Source organism: Eretmochelys imbricata, chromosome 25 (assembly GCF_965152235.1).
Source record: "Eretmochelys imbricata isolate rEreImb1 chromosome 25, rEreImb1.hap1, whole genome shotgun sequence".
In the NCBI taxonomy this organism is placed as follows: domain Eukaryota; kingdom Metazoa; phylum Chordata; order Testudines; family Cheloniidae; genus Eretmochelys; species Eretmochelys imbricata.
Window position 1 is genome coordinate 2,225,765 of NC_135596.1, and position 27,940 is coordinate 2,253,704.

The 27,940-nt window shown below is 44.5% G+C and overlaps 1 protein-coding gene across 5 annotated transcripts in view; it reads left to right on the plus strand.

Moving 5' to 3' along the window:
• RANBP3 (RAN binding protein 3) overlaps positions 1-27,940 on the plus strand; it is a 179,739-nt gene that overhangs the window by 101,318 nt on the left and 50,481 nt on the right. For all 5 annotated transcript variants that reach the window (XM_077842045.1, XM_077842046.1, XM_077842043.1 and 2 more), the window contains 2 exons: positions 129-238; positions 23,043-23,162. In XM_077842045.1, coding sequence (XP_077698171.1) covers positions 129-238; positions 23,043-23,162 — 230 coding nt within the window. The remainder of the gene's footprint in view (positions 1-128; positions 239-23,042; positions 23,163-27,940) is intronic.

Sequence of the window (27,940 nt, forward strand, 5' to 3'; positions counted from 1 at the left end):
TTCTAAAGCTTCTTAGGGGCTCTAGTGGGTTGGAAATTTTCCAGCTGCAATTTTCCATTATTTTCGAAAGCTGAATATCCTTTTGGATGGCTCTCTAAATCTTCAGCATATAACATTTCTCATTACAGTTCCCAGCAGTGGGACCAATGGTGTAAACATCCTACCAGACTCTGCGGTGGCAGCCACATCAGAATCATTAAGTAACACAACACAGAAAGCTTCTGATGATGAAGACCAGGTGAGTTGGACAGTGATCTAAATGATCAGTCGCAGTTCTGTAAGTTCTCATTTGAATGTTGTTTAAACAAGTATTTTCTAAAAAGCACCAATTTGTATTGCACTCATTAGAAATATGATTGTATCAGTGATAATAGCCCATCATTTATTTTAAATACCTCCTCATACAGCAATCAAGAATTGTAAAGCAGGCTTACTGAATCCAAGCATTCTTAATTAAGAAGGTACCTTTTGGCATAATGAATGGATTTTTTTCCCCTCAAAGATGCTAGTAGAACAGTGCATTTCTTACAGATGACTTCTGTCCTCAATGGCTGCCTGGTTGGATCCACTGCCCAGGTGTCTCTGTTCGTAACATAGACCCTAACCATTCTGTCTCCTAAGTGATGCTCCTCCCCATTGGTGTCTGCTGCAACCCCAACACACCACCAGCTGCACCAGACTAATCTGCTAAAGTTTGCTGACAGAAGCCTAAGTGTGACGTGATTTAGTGAGGGTTACTGGGCTGGGTCTCCTGTATGAACTATAGATTTGCCAGTATGATAGGGAGGGGGCCATCTTCTCGGAGCTGGAAGATATGTTTCTCGTGCTGCTTTGCCTGCAGATGTCTCCCTTTCTTTGCCCTGTGTGCAAGTTGGGGCAAGAGGGGTAGGAAGCTTTAATGTAAATGTCGCATGAGAAGTGAAGCTTCTCTATGAAAGAGGCACCTGCTGCCTGTGGCAACTGTTGTGCGGCTCACCAGAGGATCCTGAGTCCAGTGGACCTTACAAGGTCAGTCTGACTGCATCTTCTGCTGGCCAAATTTATTAGATTAGTGGGAAGCTCGGGAAGAGGGAAAAGGGCACAGAGAGAGCTTGAAAGAAAGCCTGGCTATGGATTTCTTAGGGGCAGAGATAGAGAGCCTGAGAAACAAGATTCTTTACTGCCCAGTTTCCTTCATCAGCCCTGCTAACTAAACCAATGCCCCAGCTTTTCCCTCCACCCCAATTTCCTGTACCATACACGTTTAAAGTGTTTTTATAGATGCTTATATTTTAAATGCTTGAACTCATTTATTAAACCTTTGACTGTAGAATGTTGCTGAGAATCATAGAATATCAGGGTTGGAAGAGACCTCAGGAGGTCATCTAGTCCAATCCCCTGCTCAAAGCAGGACCAATACCAACTAAATCATCCCAACCAGGGCTTTGTCAAGCTTGACCTTAAAAACCTCTAAAAATGGAAATTCCACCACCTCCCAAGGTAACCCATTCCAATGTTTCACCACCCTCCTAGTGAAATAGTGTTTCCTAATATCCAACCTAAACCTCCCCCACTGCAACTTTAGACCATTACTCCTCATTCTGTCATCTGCCACCACTGAGAACAGCCTAGTTCCATCCTCTTTGGAACCCCACTTCAGGTAGTTGAAGGTTGCTATCAAATCCCCCCTCACTCTTCTCTTCTGCAGACTAAATAACCCCAGTTCCCTCAGCCTCTCCTCGTAAGTCATGTGCCCCAGCCCTCTAATAATTTTTGTTGCCCTCCGCTGGACTCTCTCCAATTTGTCCACATCCCTTCTGTAGTGGAGGGACCAAAACTGGACACAGTACTCCAGGTGTGGACTCACCAGTGCTGAATAGAGGGGAATAATCACTTCCTTCGATCTGCTGGCAATGCTCCTACTAATACAGCCCAAAATGCCATTGGCCTTCTTGGCAACAAGGGCACACTCTTGACACATATCCAGCTTCTTGTCCACTATAATCCCTACATCCTTTTCTGCAGAACTGCTTAGCTAGTCGGTCCCCAGCCTGTAGCGGTGCATGGGATTCTTCTGTCATAAGTGCAGGACTCTGCACTTGTCCTTCTTGAACCTCGTCAGATTTCTTTTGGCCCAATCCTCCAATTTGTCTAGGTCACACTGGACCCTATCCCTACCCTCCAGCATATCTACCACTCCCCCCAGCTTAGTGTCATCTGTGAACTTGCTGAGGGTGCAATTCATCCTATTATCTAGATCATTAATAAAGATGCTGAACAAAACTGGCCCCAAGACCGACCCTTGGAGCACTCCACTTGATACGGCTGCCAACTAGACATCGAGCTTAATCTTGAAGCCAGATAGGTCTTTTGCCCCCCACTGCTTTCCTTGGAATGCTGTTCCAGAACTTCACTCCTCTGATGGTTAGAAACCTTCATCTAATTTCAAGTCTAAACTTCCTGATGGCCAGTTTATATCCATTTGTTCTTGTGTCCACATTGGTGCTGAGCTTAAATAATTCCTCTCCTTCCCTGATATTTATCCGTCTGATATATTTATAGAGAGCAAATTAGCAAATTATCCAGAAATTAGCTCCCTTCCCTTTTTTGTCATTATGCATTTACTTTTAAAAGGGGGAAAAGGAGGAACCGGGGAACTATAGGCCAGTCAGCCTGAATTTGATACCTGGGAAGCTACTAGAGCAGGGGTGGGCAAACTTTTTGGCCCAGGGGCCACATGTGGGTTTGGAAATTGTATGGCGTGCCATGAATGCTCACAAAATTGGGGTTGGGGTGTGGAAGGGGGTGAGGGCTCTGGCTGGGGCCGCAGGCTCTGGGGTGGGGCCAGAAATGAGGAGTTCAAGGTACGGGAGGGCACTCTGGGCTGAGGCTGGGGGGTTGCGGGGGAGGTTGGATGAGGGGTGGGGTTGGATGAGGCTCTGGGGTGGTACTGGGGATGAGGGGTTTGGGGTGTAGGAGGGTGCTCCAGGCTGGGACCGAGGAGTTCTGAGGGCGGGAGGGGGATCAAGGCTGTGGCATAGGGTTGGGATGCGGTGGGGGTGGCTCTGGGCGGCAGTTACCTCAAGCAGCTCCCGGAAGCAGCGGCATGTCCCCCCTCCAGCTCCTATTCGGAGGCATGGCCAGGTGGCTCTGCTGCATGCTGCCCCATCTGCAGGTACTGCCCCTGCAGCTCGCATTGGTCGTGGTTCCCAGACAATGGGGGCTGTGGGGGCAGCGTGTGGAGCGGAGCCCCCTGGCTTCCCCTGCACATAGGAGCCAGAGGGGGAACATGCTGCTGCTTCTGGGAGCCGCGCGGAGTGGCCCCCAACCCCGCTCTCCGGTGGAGCGCCAGTCCGGGGCAAGCTCCAGACCCACTCCCCAGCGGGAGCTCGAGGGCCAGATTCAAACAGCTGGCAGGCCAGATGTGGCCTGCGGCCCGTAGTTTGCCCACCCTTGTACTAGAGCTACGTATAAGACATCCAATTTGCGAATACCTGGAGGACAAAGGGGTAATCAGAAGCAGCCAGCATGGATTTACCAAGAACAAATCCCGTGAAACCAGCATGATTTGTTTTTTTGACAAGGTATCTGGTTTGGTGGATAGGGGCAATGCAGTGGACATATTATACCTGGAGTTCAGCAAGGTTTTTGACACAGTCCCACATGACATTCTGATAAGGAAGCTGCAGAAATGCAGGCTAGATAAAATTACTGTTAAGCAGATATATAATTGGTTAAATAACCGCAAACAACGAGTAACTATTAATGGAATGATGTTGGGAGGGGGGTCTCAAGTGGGGTTCCACAGGGATCTGTTCTGGGTCTGGTGGTGGTAATTACCTGATGTAGGAATAGAGAGCATACTGATGAAATTTGCAGATGAGACAAAGCTAGGGGCAGTTACCATCACTTTGGAGGATAGACCTAAATTCAGAGGCATCTTGATAGATTGGAGAACTGGGCTATAGACAGCACAATGAAATTCAGCAAAGACAAAATGTAAGCTGCTACACTTAGGGAAGAAAAACCAAATACACTCATACAAAATGGGGGATAACTGGCTTGACAGCAGTAGTCTTGAGAGGGATCTGGGAGTTGTGGTGGATCACAACCTCGACATGAGTCAACAATGTGATGCTGTTGCCCAAAAAAAAAAAAAAAAAAAGGCAAATGCAATTTTAGGTTGCATTAACAGAGGGATAGCATGCAAGCCATGGGAGGTGATTGTACCGCTCTACTTGGCGCTGGTTAGGCCTCAGGTGGAGTACTGTGTCCAGTTTTGGTCACCAACATATAGAAAGGATGTAGAGAAACTGGAAAGGATCCAGACGTGAGAGACAAAGATGATCAGAGGGATGGAATGCAAGCCATAATAGCAAAGCCTGAAGGAACTGGTTATGTTTATTTTGGAAAAGAGGAGATTAAGAGTGGACATGTTAATAGTTGTAGCAGAAAGTGAAAATTTGAGACATGGAGGCCTGGTATAAGAGACTTGGTAGGAGGCCTGAACTAAATTAATCAGACCCAGCTGATATAAAGCAAAGTTAGCAATAGTCAGGCTGTGAGCAGAAGTCAGGCCCTGTTACAAAACATGCCTGCTTGCAAGTTCACAGAACCTGGTAAGAATAGGTCTGGTATTGCAAAAACACGAACTCTCCTGAGAAGTGCTAGGCACATGTAAACACATTCCAGAGAGTAGGACCAGAACACACTGATACCAAGTATGGTATAAACACACTCCCCAAAGATAACAGGGACATACTGACCCCTCCTAAAGATAAGATCAGCATGACAGCGTGATGGATAGAGAAGTTTTGATTGAACCAACATGTACAAGGTAAAGGGTGGTAACTCACCACTTCAGAGGGGCAATACATAACTTGTATATCATAGAATCATAGAATATCAGGGTTGGAAGGGACCTCAAGAGGTCATCTAGTCCAACCCCCTGCTCAAAGCAGGACCAATCCCCAACTAAATCATCCCAGCCAGGGCTTTGTCAAGCCCAACGATCTAGCCAGCTTTCTATCCACCATTCATCCAGCCCATACTACTTTAACTTGCTGGCAAGAATACTGTGGGAGACCATGTCAAAAGCTTTGCTATAGTCAAGGAATAACACGTCCACTGCTTTCCCCTCATCCACAGAGCCAGTTATCTTGTCATAGAAGGCAATTAGATTAGTCAGGCATGACTTGCCCTTGGTGAATCCATGCTGACTGTTCCTGATCACTTTCCTCTCCTCTAAGTGCTTCTGAACTGATTCCTTGAGGACCTGTTCCATGATTTTTCCAGGGACTGAGGTGAAGCTGACTGGCCTGTAGTTCCCCTGATCCTCCTCCTTCCTCTTTTTAAAGATGGACACTACATTAGCCTTTTTCCAGTCATCTGGGACCTCCCCCCAATCGCCAAGAGTTTTCAAAGATAATGCCCAATGGCTCTGCAATCACATCCGCCAACACCTTTAGCACTCTCAGATGCAGCGCATCCGGCCCCATGGATTTGTGCTCGTTCCGCTTTTCTAAATAGTCCCGAACCACTTCTTTCTCCACAGAGGGCTGGTCACCTTCTCCCCATGCTGTGCTGCCCAGTGCAGTAGTCTGGGAGCTGACCTTGTTCGTGAAGACAGAGGCAAAAAAAGCATTGAGTACCTTCGCTCTTTCCACATCCTCTGTCACTAGTTTGCCTCCCTCATTCAGTAAGGGGCCCACACTTTCCTTGACTTTCTTCTTGTTGCTAACATTCCTGAAGAAACCCTTCTTGTTACTCTTAACATCTCTTGCCAGTTGCAACTCCCAGGTGTGATTTGGCCTTCCTGATTTCCAAGCTGGTCGCCTCCCATATTTACTATTCTTTCTACACATCAGGATGGTTTGTCCGTGTAACCTCAATAAGGCTTCTTTAAAATACAGCCAAGAAAAGGAGAACTTGTGGCACCTTAGAGACTAACAAATTTATTTGAGTATAAGCTTTGGTGAGCTACAGCTCACTTCATTCTCCCAGGGGATCCTGCCCATCAGTTCCCTGAGGGAGTCAAAGTCTGCTTTTCTGAAGTCCAGTGTCCATATTCTGCTGCTCTCCTTTCTTCCTTGTGTCAGGATCCTGAACTCAACCATCTCATGGTCACTGCCTCCCAGGTTCCCATCCACTTTTGCTTCCACTACTAATTCTTCCCGGTTTGTAAGCAGCAGGTCAAGAAGAGCTCTGCCCCTAGTTGGTTCCTCCAGGACTTGCACCAGGAAATTGCCCTCTACACTTTCCAAAAACTTCCTGGATTGTCTGTGCACCGCTGTTTTGCTCTCCCAGCAGATATCAGGGTGATTGAAGTCTCCCATGAGAACCAGGGCCTGTGATCCAGTAGCTTCCGTGAGTTGCTGGAAGAAAGCCTCGTCCACGTCATCCCCCTGGTCCGGTGATCTATAGCAGATTCTCACCACGACATCACCCTTGTTGCTCACACTTCTAAACTTAACCCAGAGACTCAGGTTTTTCTGCAGTTTCATACTTGAGCTCTGAGCAGTCATACTGCTCTCTGACATACAGAGCAACTCCCCCACCTTTTCTGCCCTGCCTGTCCTTCCTGAACAGTTTATATCCATCCATGACAGTACTCCAGTCATGTGAGTTATCCCACCAAGTCTCTGTTGTTCCAGTCATGTCATAATTCCTTGACTGTGCCAGGACTTCCAGTTCTCCCTGCTTGTTTCCCAGGCTTCTTGCATTTGTGTATAGGGACTTGAGATAACTCGCTGATGGTCCCTCTTTCTCAGTATGAGGCAGGAGCTCCTCCCTCTCGCGTCATCCTGCTCGTGCTTCCTCCTGGTATCCCACTTTCCGACTTACCTCAGGGCTTTGGTCTCCTTCCCCCGGTGAACCTAGTTTAAAGCCCTCGTCACTAGGTTAGCCAGCCTGCTTGCGAAGATGCTCTTCCCTCTCTTCGTTAGGGGTCAGTGTATAATTCCACCTATCAGTGTATAAAAGAGGGGTCACAGAGAGTGTGTCTTTGTCCGGCCGAGGGATGAATGGAAAGTCCCACCATTCACTGATCTGAGTCCATTGCAACAAGCATACATATGTTAGTGTACCTGTAACCATTGAGCCAGGACATTAGGACTGCTTCATTGGCAATAAGCCTGGCTGAGTGACTTCATTACAGAACTGAGTCTGTGGTCTTATTGGGCAGTTGGATTGGAGCCTACTTTAGAAACCAGTTGGCCAGAGCCAGTGCAGCTCACAGAGAGAACACACACACAGTGAACAACTGACCTCAACAGTCTTCAAATACCTGAAAGACCACCATAAAAAAGATGGGAAAAAGTTGTTCTTCCTTGGCACAGAGGGCAGGACAAGAGGCAATGGTTTCAGACTACAGCATAGCAGGTTTAGATTAAATCTTAGGAAAAACTGTTTAACTGTAAAAAGAAAAGGAGGACTTGTGGCACCTTAGAGACTAACAAATTTATTTGAGCATAAGCTTTCGTGAGCTACGCTCACTTCATCGGATGCATTCAGTGGAAAATACAGTGGGGAGATTTATATACATAGAGAACATGAAAGAATGAAACATACAAAACTAAGGGTGTTACCATACACACTGTAAGGAGAGTGATCAGATAAGGTGAGCTATTACCAGCAGGAGAGCGGGGGTGGGAGGGGGTGTGGACTTTTTGTAGCGATAATCAAGGTGGGCCATTTCCAGCAGTTGACAAGAACGTCTGAGGAACAGCAGGGGGGGAAATAGTTTTACTTTGTGTAATGACCCATCGACTCCCAGTCTTTATTCATGTTTATACAATTAACTTAGGCTTGAATAAAGACTGGGAGTCGATGGGTCATTACACAAAGTAAAACTATTTCCCCCCTTGCTGTTCCTCAGACGTTCTTGTCAACTGCTGGAAATGGCCCACCTTGATTATCGCTACAAAAAGTCCACACCCCCTCCCGCCCCAGCTCTCCTGCTGGTATTAGCTCACCTTATCTGATCACTCTCCTTACAGTGTGTATGGTAACACCCTTAGTTTTGTATGTTTCATTCTTTCATGTTCTCTGTGTATATAAATCTCTCCACTGTATTTTCCGCTGAATGCATCCGATGAAGTGAGCTGTAGCTCATGAAAGCTTATGCTCAAATAAATTTGTTAGTCTCTAAGGTGCCACGAGTCCTCCTTTTCTTTTTGTGGATACAGACTAACACAGCTACTACTCTGAAACCTGTTTAACTGTAGGAACAGTAGAACGATGGACCGGACTGCCTAGGGAGACCATGGAAGCTCCTTCACTGGAGGTTTTCAAGAGGAGGCTGGATAGCCATCTGTCTTGGATGGTTTAGACACAACAAATACTGCCCCTTTGCAGGGGGTTAGACTAGATGACCCTGGCAGTCCCTTGCAACCTGTGATTCTATAATTTTGGATGAAGGGGAACCTAAATGTATGGCTCTGAGACAGTCTGATCCTGAACACTTTCCTGCCTTGGTACAGGATATTTTTATTTTTTTTTTAATTTCAACAACAGGAGCTTGAATTGGAGGCCGATTCTTCCCTGGATGAGAATGTGGGTGTTGCTTTGGCATCATCGCCTTCTGAGGATGTTACTCAGTCCCATGGACTAGTGGACAGAGTGGTGACAAAGTTTTAAAATGGCCATCAGTATCTTTGGAAGCAGCCAACCTCCTATTTTCCACTACAAGGAATAATGTGTCTCTGCCAATACTAGAAGGACTTCGGCAAACAGCTAAAGCAGAATCCATCCTCATGTCATCCAGTTTCAAAGAAGGCTAACAAATTATACCGGATTCCATATGAAGTGTTTTCTTGCTTTCATGTTCACCTTCCAGCTAATTCACTTGTTGTGGCGGCAGCAGTCTAGAGTTCTAAGTCAGGTCATGTATATTCCACTCCATATGAAAGAGAAGGGAAAACTCTGGACTCTGTAGGAAGAAAATTTTTCTTCAGCTTCTTTAAATATGATAGTGGCCAATTACCAAACAGTGATTTCCAGATATCTATTTCATCTTTGAGAGACTTTTCACTTTCCATCAAAAATCTTCCAGAGCACCAACAAAAATTAATGCAATTATAAAGGAAATCATAATGTTGCAGAACATACACACACATCATCTTTTGATGGTTCAGACACTGCTTCCAGATTGATAGCTCTCTGTAGACGTGCATGTTTAAGATCTTCATCATTACCTATAGAGACAGTCTAGAATAGAGCACTTTTTTTTCATTTAATTTTATTTTATTTTTTTAAGTGAGTCATCTCTTCAGGACTAAAACTGATAAAGTTTTAGAAAAGGAAAGAGACATAGTCTATCTCTAGATCTTTGGATCTGCTACATTTCCTTGCTCCTACGTTCCTATGCTGGTATGCAGTGCTATCTACCACCTTCTTCGTATTATGCCCGAAGAAGACAGCAGTCCCCATAGCAGCGACATCAGTAACACAGGAACAGATCCTATGACACCTCAGATGAAGCCAAAGAGTTCTTCAGCTACATCTTCATTGCATAATGGTCAGACCACAGGCTTGACATGAAGATTGAAACCTGTGAGCCTGTCTTAGAGAGCTCTACCCATATTTTAGGAGACAGTCTATCTCATTTCTAGGATGTGAGAGTTTTCCATACCTTTGGACACAGTAAAGGAAGGTTATACCATCCAATTCGAATCCCTTCCTCCATACAACCTCCCCTCTCTTTTCAGGGACCCTTTTTATGAGAGGATACTAAGGACAGAAATACAAACTCTGTTACAAGCAGGCCCAGTAGAAGAGTTTCCAATAAGTTCCAGGAACATAGGTTTTTATATCTGTTTTCTGATCCTAAAAGAGGACATGGTCTGTGATTTTTAGATGTCAGGAATCTAAACAGATGTATCAAGGGTTTCAATTTAGAATGCTAATTCTTGCATAAATTATCTCCTCCCTTTCTACTTTAGATTAATTCACTGCTATCTTGAAAGTGCTTACTTGCATATCTCTGTAAGACCTTCTCATTGAAAATATCTTTGTTTCACACTCAGTTGAGACCACTTTCCGTGCAGAATCCTACCATTCAGCTCCTCCACTGAGCCCAGAGATTTTACGAAATGCCTATCTGTGGTAGCAGAGTATCTGAGAAGATGTGTGTGTGTGTGCGCTCATCTATCTATAATTAGATGATTGGCTCTTAAAACCTTTCTTCAAAGAGGAATTGAGAAATATTCAGTTCACTTACTGCCTGTTCAAGAATCTTGGCCTTCTAATAAACAAAAAGAAGTCTCTTCTATCTCCATCACAGAGAATCATCTACATTGGTGCAATCCTCGATTCCAGAGAGGGTTCATGAAGCTGTGCTTCAGTATTCAGGGCCTACTTCTGTAGCCCTGTCAGAAAATGATTTACTTGACTTTAATAGGTCTTTTGACCTCAACAACATATTATGTACTGCAGATCCAGAATGAGGTCACTTCAACGCTGGGTATCAGGAAACATCAAACCGAGTATGCACAGCATGTTCAAGACAATCGCTGTTCTGAATTTTTTTTTTTAATATCTCTTAACAGGTTGGCTGAAGCCAGAGAATGTTCTCAAAGTACTTTTATTCATCCCTGCTCCTCCTACTGTAATATTTTGGAAGTGTCTGATGAAACTAGGTTGGGGGGCACATCTAAACAGTTTATTAATTTGAGGCCTTAAGAATCTCCAGGAATCCCTTTTACATATAAATGTGTTAGGTCTGAGAGCTGTCCTTCTAGGTCTCAAGTTGTATCTCCCACAAATGCAGAACTCAGTAGTCCAAGTTCCTATGGACAATATGTCATCAATGTATTAAGTAAACAGACAGAGAGGAGCTTGTTTTGTCTTCTCTTTTCAAGGAGGCAATAAAACTGTGTGATTGGTGTATTATACTCAGATGGCTTACATGTAGCGGGAGCTCGTAGTGAAGTTGTGGGTTGGTTGAGCAGGGATTCCAGGCAGATGCACAAGTGGTGAGTAAAGGATTCGGTGGCTGAGAACATTTTCAACCTATGTCGCTTCCTAGACATTTGTTTTTTTGCCACCAGAGTCCATAGCAAGTGTCCCTATTTAAGAGTGAGCTCACAGTCAGTGACAGGTGCATTCCTCAGTTGGGCAATAGTTGTACTGTCTGAGTTTTTCCCCTTTCCCACTAACGTTAAAGGTAGTAAAGCAGGTAAACCAGGACGCGACCAAAATTATTCAGAATTGCTCCAGTTCTGTCCAAGACAACAATGTATATCGACTTACTTCTCCTGTTCAAAGGGAATTATAAGATGCTACTGGTGACAGTGGACCTATTTTCCCAGCAGGGAGGGGAGAGTCTTTCATCCAGCTTCCAGTCATTGCATCTAATGGCTTGGGCAGCAGTACTTTAACTGATTTAGAAGTCTTGTTCTATTGAGGTGCAATGTGTTTTTAATTCTAGGAAACCATCCAGTAGAAAATATTATGACCTTGAAATAGGAAAGGTTTGTTTTATGGCCGTCTGATAAAAGCGTTGATCCAGTCTCGACTCCTAATCAGTATATTATAGAATATTTGTTTCACCTGAAAATTATGGGTGTAGCTACCTCCTTGCTTTAAATCCACTGATTAGCGGTAACAGCTTTTCATATACATATTGATGGTAAATCTGTTTTCTCACACAACTCAGTTGAAAGGTTTATTGAGTTTGGATCTGCCAGTAGAAAACCCAGTTTTTCTATGGTATTTAAACTTAATATTAAAACAACTTATGTCCCCTTAGTTTGAACCTCTCTCAAGGTGTTCTTTATTTCACCTGTCCATAAAAACAGTTTTTATAATAGCAATCACATCTGCTAGAAGGATTAGTGAAATACATGCTTTGATGGCTGACCCTCATGTGGTTTTTCATGAAGACTTCACCCCTGATTTCTTCATGAAGTAATTTAAGATTTTCAAGTTAATTAATATTAATTTTACCAGTGTTCTTTCTTGGATGCCAGGCACATAACGATCAGCCCACACTGCATGTTTTAAATGCAAAAAGAGTTGTATTGTATTACCTGCACAGAACTAAAGACTTTAGGGGTTCTCCCAAATTATTTTCTATGTTGAGCATGGTAAGGGCCTAGTTGTTTCTGCCCAGTTCTAGCCTGAGTCTAGATGGCTCAGACAGTGTGTAGAGGAGAGTTATAAGATTTCGTCTCCCTCCTCCTCCTGGTCTTAGACTATGTCTATACAACAAGTGTTACAGTGGTACTGCTGTGGTGCTATGGCTATGTTTCCTACATTGACAGAAGGGCTTTTCCCATCCATGTAGTTTATCCACCTCTCTGAGAGGTGGTAGCTAAATCTTCTTTTGATCTAGTTGCATCTACACTGGGGATAAAGTTGACATAGCTATGGCACTCCGCATGAAATTTTTCACAGCCCTGAGCAATGTAGCTAGGTCAGTTGAATTTTTAAGTGTAAACCAGGCCTAGAACTCACTCTACAAGAGCAGTTGAAATATTTAAAGCTGACACTTGAGGTTCACTTCACACTTTCAGTAAACACTGTGTGTTAAATTTGCAGCCAGATCTGATGGCAGAGTGATACTTCAATCCTTGTTTAATTTGGACTTCTTGTCCCCCCCTCCATTCTTGGAATACTGCTTGCCAAGCTATCCCAAGAGTGGGAATATGCTGAGGACACTCCAAAAAGAAACATAGATCATTTACATAACCAGAGTTCTTCGATATGGACTCTGTGTATTCATACACAGGGTTTCTACAGGTATATTAGCAACAAGAAGGTGGTCAAGGAAAGTGTGGGACCCTTACTGAATGGGGCAGGCAACCTAGTGACAGAGGATGTGGAAAAAGCGAATGTACTCAATGCTTTTTTTGCCTTGGTCTTCACAGAGGTCAGCTCCAAGGCTGCTGCACTGGGCAAGACAGTATGGAGAGGAGGTGAGCAGCCCTCAGTGGTGAAAGAACAGGTTAAGGACTATTTAGAAAGGCTGGACTTGCACAAGTCCATTGGTCCAGATCTAATGCATCCAAGGGTGCTGAGGGAGTTGGCTGATGTGATTGCAGAGCCATTGGCAATTATCTATGAAAATTGGTGGCGATGGGGGGAGGTCCCGGATGATTGGAAAAAGACAAATATAGTACCCATCTTTAAAAAAGGGAAAAAAGAGAACCTGGGGAACTACAGACCAGTTAGCCTCACTTCAGGTCCTGGGAAAATCATGGAGCAGGTTCTCAGAGAAGCACTTTTGAAGCACTTGGAGGAGAGGAAAGTGATCAGGAACAGTCAGCATGGATTCACCAAGGGCAAGTCATGCCTGACCAACCTGATTGCCTTGTATGATGAGATAACTGGCTCTGTGGATATGGGGAAAGCAGTGGATGTGATATATCTTGACTTTAGCAAAGCTTTTGATACAGTCTCCCACAATATTCTTTCCAGCAAGTTAAAGAAGTATGGGCTGGATGATTGGACTATAAAATAGATAGAAAGCTGGCTAGATTATCGGGCTCAGCGGCTAGTGTTCAATGGCTCGATGTCTAGTTGGCAGCCGGTATCAAGCGGAGTGCTCCATGGGTTGGTCTTGGGACCGGTTTTATTCAACATCTTTATTAATGATCTGGATGATGGGACAAGTTGCACCCTCAGCAAGTTTGCAGATGACACTAAGCTGGGGGGGAGGTAGATACAATGGAGGGTAGGGATAGTGTCCAGAGTGACCTGGACTAATTGGAGGATTGGGCCAAAAGAAATCTGATGAGGTTTAATAAGGACAAGTGCAGAGTCCTGCACTTAGCAAGGAAGAATCCCATGCACTGGGGCCTGACTGGCTCAGCAGTTCTGCAGAAAAGGATGTAGGGCTTACAGTGGACAAGAAGCTGGATATGAGTCAACAGTGTGCACTTGTTGCCAAGAAGGCTAATGGCATATTGGGCCGTATTAGTAGGAGCAGATTGAGGGAAGTGATTATTCCCTTCTATTCGGCACTGATGAGGCCACACCTGGAGTACTGTGTCCAGTTTTGGGCCCCACACTACAAGAAGGATGTGGGAAAACTGGAGAGAGTCCAGTGGAGGGCAACAAAAATGATTAGGGAGCTGGAGTAGATGATTTATGAGGAGAGGCTGAGGGGACTGGGATTATTTAGTATGCAGAAGAGAAGAATGAGGGGGGATTTGATAGCTGCTTTCAACTACCTGAAAGGGGGTTCCAAAGAGGATGGATCTAGACTGTTCTCAGTGGGAGCAGATGACAGAATGAGGAGTAACGGTCTCAAGTTGCAGTGGGGGAGGTCTAGGTTGGATATTAGGAAAACCTTTTTCACTAGGAGGGTGGTGAAACACTGGAATGGGTTACCTAGGGAGGTGGTGGAATCTCCTTCCTTAGAGGTTTTTAAGGTCAAGGTTGACAAAGCCCTGGCTGGGATGATTTAATTGTGGATTAGTCCTGCTTTGAGCAGGGGGTTGGACTAGATGACTTCCTGAGGTCCCTTCCAACTCTGATATCCTATGATTCTATGTGGACAAGGGGGATCCAGTGGATCTAGTGTACTTAGATTTTCAGAAATCCTTTGACAAGGTCCCTCACCAAAGGCTTTTACACAAAGTAAGCTGTCATGGGATAAGAGGGAAGGTCCTCTCTTGGTTCAGTAACTGGTTAAAAGATAGGAAACAAAGGGTAGGAATCAGTGGTCAGTTTTCAGAGTGGAGAGAGGTAAATAGTGGTTTTCTCTAGGACTCTGTACTGAGCCCAGTCCTATTCAACATATTCATAAATGATCTGGAAAAAGGGGTAAACAGTGAGGTGGCAAAGAGCTAGAAAAGGATCTCACAAAACTGGGTCACTGGGCAACAAAATGGCAGATGAAATTCAATGTTGATAAATGCTAAGTAATGCACATTGGAAAACATAATCCCAACTATTCATATAAAATGATGGGGTCTAAATTAGCTGTTACCACTCAAGGAAGAGATCTCTGAGTAGTTGTGGATAGTTCTCTGAAAACATCCACTCAAAGTGCAGCGGCAATCAAAAAAGTGAACAGAATGTTGGGTATCATTAAGAAAGGGATAGATAAGACAGAATAATCATATTGCCTCTATATAAATCCATGGTATTCCACACCTTGAATACTGCATGCAGATGTGGTCGCCCCATTTCAAAAAAGATGCATTAGAATTGGAAAAGTTTCGGAAAAGGGCAACAAAAATGATTAGGGTTATGGAACAGCTTCCATATGAGGCGAGAATAATAAGGGATTATTATTTTCATCTTGGAAAAGAGATGAAAAAGGGGGGATATGATAGAGGTCTATAAAATAATGACTAGTATGGAGAAAGTAAATAAGGAAGTGTTTTTACACCTTCTCATAACAAAAGAACTAGGGGTCACCAAATTCAGTTAATAGGCAGCAGGTTTAAAACAATCAAAAGTGAGTATTTTTTCACACAATGCAGTCAACTTGTGGAACTCTTTGTCAGAGGATGTTGTGAAGGCCAAGACTATAACAAAGTTTAAAAAAAAGAACTAGATAAATTCATGGAGGATAGGTCAATTAATGACCATTAGCCAGGATGGGCAGGGATGGTGTCCCTAGTCTCTGTTCGCCAAAAGCTGGGAATGGGCGATGGGATGAATCACTTGATGACTACCTGTTCTGTTCATTCCCTCTGGGGCACCTGGCATTGGGCACTGCTGGAAGAGAGAATACTGGTCTAGATGGACTTTGGTCTGACCCAGTTTGGCCGTTCTTATGTAATGGGCATGCCCAAGCAATGTCTTTACAACAGTTAAAATTATTCCTATTGTTATAGGCATTACATTTGAATATAATGTGTATTGTATTTTTAACTGGCTGTACTTTAACTCAGGCATGTATTTAACAACCCAAAACACACAACGCAGTCTTTGTCACAACAGTAGGCCCATGGTGTTCTCAGTTGTTCTGCTGGTGCCAGCTTGCCTGTACACTGTCTGAAAAACAAAAATATTTTCTAGCCCCTGGTGGGGACAGATTATGGCTTAAAACACCCTTTCCCTGATTTCAACTGAGGAATGGAACCATTTGAACTATGCCTTGTTTTGTTTGCTTGCCCAAATTTCTACCTGATATACTGTTGGGCTGGCTTTTTCTACAATGGTCACTGGACCTTCCCATTTCATCCCCAGAGAATGGTCCTTCTCTGCAAATTTATGATACATTACTTGGTCTCCAGCATTCCATTTGATAGTATTCTTTATCCAGCCCAGTCTTTTATTCATTTTTTAAAATATTAATACACAGTTGTTTTGCTATTTTGTTGTGGATTCCTGGTAGTTTTTCTGTTAGGGCCTGAATCCATTGACCATTTAATACTTTGGGCTGCTACCCATCTGGGATATCTACAGCTAGCCTCCAATGTTCAGGTGTCCTCATGTCCCTTTGTTGCTACAAAGCGGGTATAACCATGGCTCGCTGGAACAGACCTTAAGGTTAAAGGTTATGAACAATGGTTCATCCCAATCTTTTTCATTTTCTTTAAGCATTTTCCTCAAAGCATCCTTTAAAGTTCGATTGGTTCGTTCTACCTGTCCTGAGGATTGAGAGTGGCCCGCAATATGGAATCTTTGTTTGAATTCCAGTATTTCACACAGTTCTTTCATAGCTTCCCCCAATGAAGTGTGACCCTTGGTCCGAATCAGTTTTCTTAGGAAATCCCCATTGACTAAACACTACATTAAACAATTCTTGGGCTGTAGTTAGAGCTGTGTTAATCTTTGTGGAATCGCTTCTATCCATTTTGTAAATGGGTCTCCAATTATCAAACAATACTTATTTTGTTTGGGTGACTGGAAAAGGTCATGTGTAATAGACTTGTAACCAGGCCCATGGGCCCTCAATACTTTAGTGGGTGATAGGACCCTTCCGTATCTTTTGAATCAGCATTGACCACTACACACTGCAGACAATTATTACACCACTGTTTTATATCTTCCCTAAGTGTGGGCCACCAACCTGTATCTTTGACCCTTTCTACTGTTTTGTCCACCCCAAAATACCATCGCTAATGCACATATTGAATTAATTCAGTCCTTACTTGTTTAGGCACTAACCATCTTTTGGGCTGTTCCCTGAGGTCCAAACCATCCAGGTCTTTGTTTATGTACCCTTTCCCTTTGATTGTTTTCTGCTCCAGGATCTGTTCCATCTCCTTGTCTCCTTCCTGTATGGCTTGCAAATCCAACATCTCTGGGCTTACTACCTGTTTGTGCACTCTAGTTACTACACTGATTACCTCCTTTTCTTCACAATGTGTGAGCAGAGCCCCTTGTTTGGTTAACATATTTGCTCTGTTATTCCAATCTCCTTCCTCACTTCTCAGTTTCTGATGTGCTTTAACATAAGTATCTCCCTCTCTATCCTTGATTAAGGCCGTCACTTATTCCAGGTGGTGTTCATGAGCTGCTGGCTTTCTATCTCCTATGCACATATCCCTAGCTGCCCAGGTGGGTAACTAAACCACTCTGCTCTGCATACCCAATCCAAATGAGTGAATATTGCCAGTGTGGCATCTCAATCCGCTGTCTGTGACACCTTTAGGACTGTCACCACTTCAGCAGCCTGTGCTGAGTGTGGTTTTACTGGTCCCTTTAATTCCTGGTTAGTATTAACCTTTTTACAGCACCAAATCCTGTCTTAGCTCTCCCTTCACTGTAATAGCTGGACCTATTCACAAACGAAATTTGCATGTTTCCTTTCTATGCTCTCTGTAGGGTGAGTCCTGACTTTACTGGCTACTCTCTCCTTTTATGGGAGCAGAGGGGACTCATGTTCTTGTCCTTGCACTATTAATCCGTATGGTACAGAGGATAGTATTTTTCCTTTTTCTACTATTATCCCCCAGTTTATGTGGGCAAAAGTCCATTGTGCCAACCGAGGATTGACTATCTGTACCTCCTGGGCTTTTCCTGATACATTATACTTCAGTGGAGAATATGTTGTTTGTACTGTGATTTAGGATCCCCCAATCACGTATTCCCAGTGCTGCAAGGCCCGTACTAGGGCTAAACAGTTTTACCCCTTGTGAAAAAGCTTGCTCCACACTGCTTAGCATTTTACATCCATAAGCAATGGGTTGTAACTTTCTCGTGCTTTGTTTCTGCAACAGCATTGCTCCCAGTGCTACGTCAGTACCAATTGTAGGATAAATGGCTCCTTCACTTTTGGGTATACTAGGGCTGGGCTAGATCCTCTTTCAGGATCAGTAACGTTATTGCCTGATCAGGCCCCCATGCCCATTGCCACCCTTTCTTTAGAAGAAAATACAGTGGGTGACTTTTGGCAGCATACATTTAAATAAAATCTCTTGAGAAATTCAAAGTTCCTAACAGAGCACTTAATGATGTTATATCGGGGGGGCTGGAAGTTTCCCAATCAGTTCCACCCATTGTGCATCTGGGGTTCATCCCTCCTTTTCCAATATAACCCCTAAATATTTTACCTCTTTCAGTGCCAATTGGGCCTTGGCTCTGCTAGCCTTAAATCTGGTTTCTTGGATAATCCTTACCACATTTTCAGTGAGTCTATTGACCTACCCTCGGTCAATTCCATGCGCACATATGTCATCAACATAGGACGCTACCTTCTTTTGGTCTCCAGGTGCCAATTTTTCCCACATTTTGACCACATGGGTGTGACAAAGTGCAGGTATGTTATGAAACCCTGGGGCATTCTTGTGAAACAGAATTGCTATCCCCTATAGGTGAAACCAAATTAGGGAATGGGAAAGAAAGCGTTCGTTAAATCTATCACTGAAAACCACTATGCTGTGGCTGCTACTGTGGCAACTCGTTCTTGGTATTTAGCCACCACTAGAGCAGAGGCTGAAGTCACTGCATTCAATGCTCTAAAATCCACTGTCCTTGTTCAAGTCATCCCATACCCCTCAGGTACAGGCCAAACAGGGGCATTGTTGGTACTGGCCATTTGTCTAATATTGCTGCCTTCAAACAAACTTTCTATGGTTACTTTTATTCCTCCGCCTCTTGGGGATATTTATATTGGCACTGTGGGGAGGGATCAGGTCCTCATATCAAGACTTCTGCACCAATTTTCCTGCATTCCAATTTATTTTTGGCCTATACCCCAGGGAACCTTTCCACCCATGGATCCCAGTTGTTTACCTGCCCTCCTTCCGGGGCCTTAATTGCTGTACAGCTGTCTATGAGATTTATAACATAAATAGGTATACTGAATTCCCATTATTTGTCCATAAAAATCCATTGGCTAAGTCCACAACCAGCTTTTCCTTTTTAAGGTAGGGCATTCCCAATATTCCATCTGTCTTGCCTCTACCTCCAGCCTGATTCTGTAGCTGAACAAAATATTTTACCCATGACTCCCTGAGAAACATGTTACCAGAACTTTAAGATTGCAAAGATAAGCACTCAGATGTTAAAAATGCCAGAATAAAGGTTGTCAGTGCAACCTTAATTTGGCCCTCCGTGCATATACATTGATAATCTTATCCAACATCATGTACAAAATCTGTAGTAGAGCCAGGAATAGAACTAGCTCTCCTGTGTCTCAGTTCAGTACCTTAAATATAAGAGAGTATCCTATTTCTTCTTGCCATGTTGTGCCTCATTCAGTGTCCATCCTGTATCCTTAATTGAGGGGGTCTGTAGAACAAATAGTATGTAAAATGTAATTAGATTGTGTCCCCCTCTGTGGCAGTGTGTCTTGTGGCTGTGAAGTTCACCCCTTGCCAGCAGTGGTGCAAGTAGAAATAATTTCTTGCCAGTACTGCGCTCATGGGAGGGACACAAGGGGGGGCATGTGACCTTCCATGTGACTCCTGCCCTGCCCCCACACTCTCCCCATCCCCTCCAACATCCCGCTTTGTAATACAAACGTCAACATGCTTAACTACTCACTTTCCCCCCACATATGTAGTATTCAGTCGGTTTATATGGAATATGGGAGTTGGGTGAGAAGCCATTTCAGCATATGTATGACATATTAAAAGACAAATTTTAAGTAGAACTGTATCCTAAACTGCTTTATGGTATTGTACCCAAACATTGCATTTGAATGGGGGATTCAACTTCCTTTCTAGGAACAGAACAGACTCCTGAAACTCTTACCAGTCCACAAAAGTGGTCCATAGTCATGCAAGTAGTCCCATTGTCTTCAATGGGATTGATCAAATGATTAAGGGTTTACATGATTAGGTTCCAAGTTCGTAAATTGTTCTGGATGAAATTGACAATGCCTGAGGGGTCAGATCAGAAGGAGCTTCATTCAAATAAAGGTGGGCAGATGTGTGATAAGATGAGGAACATATTTTCAGCGAGGTTCCTGGCAGATTCCTGAGGCAGCTAGTTTAAGGCCATCAGCGTCTGGCATTCTAATCTTCACTTATAGTTTTCTCACCCACAAAGCTGGAAAAGGAGGCATTTGTTTTCTTTGTTTTGCTGCTCCAGTTCTAGTTAGCAAAATGCATGTTAGACTAGTTTGGCTGCAAAGAAGAATTCTTGGTACACTGGGGACAACACTTGATTCCCATCAGACTGCAAAACTGGGCCGACATCAGAATCCAAACATCTTCTGGTCAGTGCAAGCAGAGGCATTTCTCTAATGATTTGGATTTGATGTGATGCAGTATGGATGTCATGGATAATTCAGACCAATGGGGAGAAACAGAATAAAAAATACTGTTTAAACACCTTCCGTCCCCCCCACCTCTCCCCTGTTGAGGACTCCTGACCAATGTAACAACACAATACATGTGATAAGAAACTTTAAACAAAGCCTTTGTTTAAGTTTGTTAGCATATGTATTGTGCTGTTAAAGCCATTTAAAGAATGAATGCCTTCCCTAGCTGCTTTCTGCTCCTTTAAGGAGCAGAGCACAGCCCCACCCCATCCGGGGGGGACGACACCTAGCCCCAAGTCTTTCCGGTACCCCGTATCTGCTAAAATGCTCTTGCCAGTACTGCGTACTGGCGGGTACCACCCAACTTGCACTCCTGCTTGCCACAGAATTGTGCTCCAGAATCTGAACTTCCATTAAAAAAAATCATGCTTCTACCTCACATGGCTGTGGAAATGTCCTCTGTTCATGTTTTCAAGGTTAACAGATGCAGTGAGTCTGCTGGAAACAATAGCTCTGAAAGATGTGAACTGCCCCATTCATCTCAGTCAGGACCCTGTGGATTCCATTTCCATAGTTGTAGAATTTGGCATTTTCCCAAGATGCTATAGTATTTTGCCATGGACTTCACTAAACTTGGAGCTAGTTGTATTCCAGTGCCTGTTTCCTGCACTGTTCCATGGAGCCAGACAGCAGGGGGTCAACAACATAGAGCTGAAAATCTGGCCTGCAGCCAGGAAGCAGAGGGAACTAGAAGTCCAGGATAGCGAGCTAGCAGCCTGGAAAGTAGTGTAGTGGCAAAGGCTGAGAGAAGTGGGGCAGGAAATGAGCCACTGAAACCAGCCAAATGCTCCTTTCATTGACTCCCAAGGGAGGAGGAAGTTTCTGAGCTGAGTCACCTAGACAGTGGAAGTGACTTAATCATTTTCACTGAAGCTTTGCAAAAAATATGTCCAGGGCAGAGAGCAGACATGGAAAATTTCAGCCCGATGGCTTAAAGTTTGATAAATGTATACACAACTGAAAGCAAGGGCTTATAATGGGAAATTTTAAGCAGCCTTGAGACCGGGAGCTTGCAGAGTGAGTGAGTGAGTGTGTGTGTGTGTGTGTGTGTGTGTGTGTGTGTTAACAGGCATCATAATTCCAACTCTATCCCCTATGTTTTTGGCCACTTGTTGATATCGTCTAAAGAAAAAAAACAGCCTGCAAGTAAGCGGAACCTTGCAATTATTCTCTTTAGAAATGATCTTTGTGAATGTATCTGGAACATTGCAGTTATAAAGAAACTGTAATGCATATAGGTCTAATAGGTGTCTAGTTGTCTCCATTCTGTGAAGTATTTGCTCTTCGTTATCCGCTTATGTTATCAGTGGTTCTCTAGATGAACTATTCTATCTGGTCCAGTCAATATTTGTATTGGGGTCCCATTGTTCATGGAGGATAGATCCATCAGTGGCTATTAGCCAAGATGGTCAGGGATGTAGCCCCATGCTCTGGGTGTCCCTAAACATCTGACTGCCAGAAGCTGGGACTGGATCACAGGGGATGGATCATTTGATACACTGCCCTGTTTTCAGAGTAGCAGCCGTGTTAGTCTGTATCCGCAAAAAGAACAGGAGTACTTGTGGCACCTTAGAGACTAACAAATTTATTAGAGCATAAGCTTTTGCGGGCTACAGCCCACTTCATCGGATGCATAGAATGGAACATATAGATAGATATAGATATACAGAGAAGGTGGAAGTTGCCATACAAACTGTAAGAGGCTAATGAATTAAGATGAGCTATTATCAGCAGGAGAGAAAAACTTTTTCTGTTTTTTTTTTTGTTTTGTCCCTCTGAAGCATCTGGCACCAGCCTCTGTTGGAAGACAGGATACTGGGCTTAGATGGACCATTAGTCTGACCCAGTATGGCCGTTCTAATGTTCTTACATTAATTGCTGATTTATTGTGGGTTTTTCCTATCATTATCCATAGACAAATTTTATAGTAACATTGACATGTTCGTAGAATCATAGAAGATTAGGGTTCAAAGAGACCTCAGGAGGCCATCTAGTTCAACCCCCTGCTCAAAGCAGGACCAACTCCAACTAAATCATCCCAGCCAGGGCTTTGTCAAGCCGGGCCTTAAAAACCTCAAAGGATGGAGATTCCACCACCTCCCTAGGTAACCCATTCCAGTGCTTCACCACCCTCCTAGTGAAATAGTTTTTCCTAATATCCAACCTAGACATCCCGCACTGCAACTTGAAACCATTGCTCCTTGTTCTGTCATCTACCACCACTGAGAACAGCCTAGCTCCATCCTCTTTGGAACACCCCTTGTTCCGAGTGCATAGCATTAATGAAAATTATTGGAAAGGAAAAAGTATAGTTTTTAACAAAAAATGTTATTCAACAAACTGATCTAATTTCTCTAGGCTTAATTTTTCTCCTTTTTTTTCCCTTTAGGTCAGAGAATGTCAGAAAAATGAGTCTCACAATACTTCAGAGGATGAAAATGGCGAGAAATCAGAGCACAATGCACAGCAAGCATTTGTATTTGGGCAAAACTTAAGAGACAGAGTTAAGGTATATATTTAATCAGAAAAACAAAGATTATGTGATTGAATTTAAATGAAAGTAGCTACTCCAGGTGAAAACTTTAAAGTGAAAACATCCAGTATAAAAAGCTGGCTTCTGAGTCCTGGGAACAAAGTGATGGCTTGGGCTTAAAATGCCCAGAGTTCGTTCTCTTTTTGTGTGTGTGATGGGGTGTGTATTTGAAAACTCCTGTAATTCTAGTTTGTTGTTCTTTGAGTGCTTGCTCATGTTGATTCCAAATAGGTGTGTGCATGCTACGTGCACAGTCACCAGAAGATTTTCCCCTAGCGGTATACATTGGTTGGCTCTGGAGCCCCCTGGAATCGCGCCTTCCTGGTGGTGCATATAGGGTCTTGCCAACCCCCCCGGCCTCTTCAGTTCCTTCTTACCATCTGTGGCGGTTGACTGGAGTGTATCTCTCTTGCATCTGCAAGTGCTGCCATAGTGGTCTTACCGTTTTCTCCCTTTATATAGTTTGTTAGTCAACCTGGGTATATATATTTAGTTTAGTGTAGTACTTTAGTGTACTTCTTTCCTGTCGTAGGACTGGACATGCCTCAGTCTCCAGGGTTTAAACTGTGCACGGCTTCCAATAAGCCTTGCCCAAGAGCGACCCTCACACTTCTTGTTTTAAGTGTCTGGAAGGATCCCATCAATAGGGGCGCTGCAAGATCTGCAGGGGATTTCGTTCCAGAGCTCAAAAGGAGAGGGATCAGAGGCTGAAGTTCCTCGTGGTGGAGACAGCCCTTTGTCCCCACTTAGAGCCAAGTTCAGCTGAACTGGCACCCAGCACGTCCGTAATGGTGCAAAGTTGCACTGGCATTGACGAGGGAGACCTTTACACCAAAAAAGGACTAAGTCTACAGATTCTCAACACCAGCAGGGCTCTCCGGTACATAGAGGCTCTGCTCACAGCACTGCTCCCAGTCACCGGTGCCGCGCAAGAAGCAGAAGAAAACTGACAGGGGGTGCTCATCCACATCGAGGCCAGTACCACAAAAGAACTTGAGCGGAGTGGGACCTGCACCAAGCCACTCAAGCTCTGCACTATCCAGCATGGCACCAGTGTCTCAGACCCCAGTGAGAGACCAGTCAAGTTTGGTGCCAATGGACTCCCCTCCTCGGGAGAGCTGTGGAGAGACACTGGAGCTGCTCTCCAGGCCTGAAACTTTTGAGGCAGCTAGGGAACTAATAGCCTTCGTGGTGTTGCCATCTCCCACCAGGCGACAGTGTGCACTGGGCCCGAAAGCGCCGGCACCACAAAGACTCCTGGAACCATCCTGAGGGAAGCCAGCTATGGTACTGCACCGGCCTCCTTTGCCCCAGCACCACTCCCCAGTACCATCCGGGGGCAAGCCAGCTATGCTGCCACACCAGTTCTCCCCTTTGGCCTGTCAGTGGCCCGTCGCATGTTCACCAAGTACATGGCAGTCGTCGCAGCTTTCCTGGGGAACCAGGGGGTACAGGAGTTTCCAAACCTCGACAACTGGTTGATCAAGAGCCGCAGCAGGGCTCAGGTAGAGGCACACACAAACCTAATAAAATCAATTTTTGACAGGTTAGGCCTGCTGGTAAATGTAAAAAGGCAACCTTCGCTCCCACTCGGAATTCATAGGGGCAGTTCTAGATTCAAGACAAGCCTGAGCATTCCTACTAGAGTCTCGTTTCCAGGCTTTATGCTCCATCATAGAGGACCCCAGACGATACCCCACCACCATGGCACAGAACTGCCTGAAGCTTCTGGGGCACATGGCTGCCTGTACATATGTAGTACAGCATGCAAGGCTGCGGCTCAGGCCTCTCTAGTCTTGGCTGATACCAGTGTATCGCCCAAGCTGAAACTGCTTGGGCAAGGTAGTTGCACTTCCCCCACTGGCCATTGAGACTCTCCTGTGGTTGCTCAATCCTCAGACGGTCTGCACAAGAGTGCCCTTCTCCAGACCTCAACCCTTGCTGTCTCTATTTACAGATGCATCAGTGATGGGGTGGGGAGCGCATCTAGAGAGGCTCTGGACTCAAGGCCTCTGGTGCCAAGTGGAGCTCTCGCTTCACATCAACATCAGAGAGCTAAGAGCAGTATACCTGGGCTGCCAGACCTTCCAAGCCCATCTGGAAGGAAAATATGTATCGGTCATGACGGACAATACAACAATGATATCTTATGTAAACACACAGGGTAGAGCATGCTCCTCTACCCTATGCCAGGAAGCCCTCAAGCTGTGAGACTTCTGCATAACACACTTGATACACCTAGAGGCATCTTGCCTTCTGGGATCCCAGAACAAGTTGACAGACCATCTCAGCAGGTCTTTCCACAACCACGAGTGGTCCATTCCCCCAGACATCCTGAACAGCACCTTCCAGTGATGGGGAATTCCCCATACAGACTTGTTCGCAACAAGTCATAACAGGGGGTGTTTTTTGCAGTTTTGCTCCTTCCTGAATCACAGCTTAGGCTCGATTGCAGACAATTCCTCCTTCCCTGGAAGGACCATTCGTTCTATGCATTTCCACCCATCCCACTCGTTCACAAAGTTGTCCAGAAGGTCAGAAGGGAAGGGTTGTCTGATATTGACAGTGCCAGCCTGACCTCATCAGCACTGTTGTACCACACTCCGAGACCTGTCGGTGGAGACCCCAATCAGCCTGCCCCTAGTCCCGACTTGATCACTCAGGACCACAGCCACCTTCAGCATCCTAATCTCAAGTGTCTCCATCTCATGGCATGGAAGCTCCATGGCTAAACCCTTTTGGAGTTGGCTTGCTCAGGATCTGTTAGAGAGGTCCTCCTTGGTAGCAAGAAACCATCCACTAGGGCCACGTACATAGCTAAGCAGAAAAGATTCTCAGATTGGTCAATGCAAAGGGGCACTCCACCTGTACAGTCAATATCCGTCATCTTGGACTATCTGTTACACCTCAAGCAGCAAGGTCTGTCAGTGTCGTCAATAAAAGTTCACCTGGCTGTGATTTCAGTGTTCCACCCAGGCGCTGCTGGCCAATCAGTCTTCGTTAACCCTATTATCAGCCATTTTCTTAAAGGACTAGATAGGTTATACCCTCAAGTGCAACAACCGATCCCTGCATGAGATCTGAACCTGGTGCTCTCTAGACTAATGGGACCACATTTTGTTATACCGATAAATTAAAAACCAGCAGGATCTTATTAAAGGGAAAAAGGCAAAATACCACATTTATTGTGAATACAGAACGAATCATAGTAAGCAGTTAGTTACAGCTATAACATTCCATTCAATCTCATATTTATTCACACATTCATTCACACGCACACACTCAGATTCTGCAAGGTTGTTATCATAGTAAGCAGTTAGTTATAGCTATAACATTCCATTCAATCTCATATTTATTCACACATTCATTCATACAAACACACACACAGAGATTCTGCAAGGTTGTTATCATAGTTACCAGCCTTAGAGTTGCTCATGCCAAGCCACTGGCCAGGTGGCCTGGACATGAGGAGGGAGCAGGGCCTTGTCAGATGCTCATCTGATGCTCCTGGAAGTTGGTTTACAGAATCAGACCCCAAAGTTCTCACTTTTTAGAGTCTATTTTTATAGGAATTTCTTCCTATGCCAGTCTATGGGAATTGCTTCATCATGCTGTTGCTGAATCAATCAGCAGATAGCACATTCCTGACGGCTCCGTGCTGCTAGATGTTATCTTGTTCTTTGGTTCTCCCATTCCTGAGGCTGTTGGGTGGATTCCAGTCTGCCCTCTGGGAGTCCTCTGGTTATTTCCACTTGACGCCTTCTTCAGCCGATGGACACTGGATTCTTAGGCTGGCACCTCCCTGATCATTCAGTTATTGTTCACACCAAGCATCCATCCACATACATCCTCTATCTCTATTTTAATCACAATTGTTAATACAACAAAAGGGCGGGGAGTCTCTGGGTGCTGTTTCCGTTGTTAGAGTATTGCTTTGAGTCTCTCTCTCTCTGTGAATTGCTTTGAGAACAGACTCTGTCTTAGAATGTACTAACACAATTAGCAGCTTGCAAGTTTCACATATAGAGGGAGAGAAACTACCAAAAACCAAGAGACCTCTTAATTAGTAATACCCTGGAATTTAAACTATGGGGAATCAAACTCATTTGTGATTTTAATACAGAACTTCTTTAATATGATCCAACAATTTGAGCCCCTACCAACATGTTCACTACTTTACCTTTCCTGGAAAGTAGTGTTCCTGGTGGCTATAACTTCAGCCAGGAGGGTATCTGAACTTAAGTCCCTGACATCCAGTCTTCGATACATGATCTTCTATAAGGACAAGGTCCAACTTCGACCTCCCCCAGCCTTCCTTCCGAAGGTAGTCTCTTAATTCCATTCAAACCAGGACATTTTTATTCCAGTCTTCTACCCAAAGCTGCACACCAGCAGCTGAGAGCAAAAGCTCCATTCCCTCGATGTCAGATGGGCATTGGCTTTTTATATTGAAAGGATAAAACCATTTTGAAAGACAACTCAGCTTTTCTTGGCAATAGCAGACAGAATGAAGGGAATGTCATCGTGGATCATGTCCTGTATCTGAGCGTGCTACAAATTGGCAAAGATACCTGCCCCCACACTGACAGCACACTCCACAAGGGTGCAGACATCCTCGGCAGCTTTCTGGTGCAGGTCCCGATCCAGGAAATCTGTAGAGCTGCAACATGTTCTTCAATCCACACCTTTGCTGCACACTATTGGATTACACAGTAAGCCAGGGACGATGCCGCATTTGATAGAGTGGTGCTACA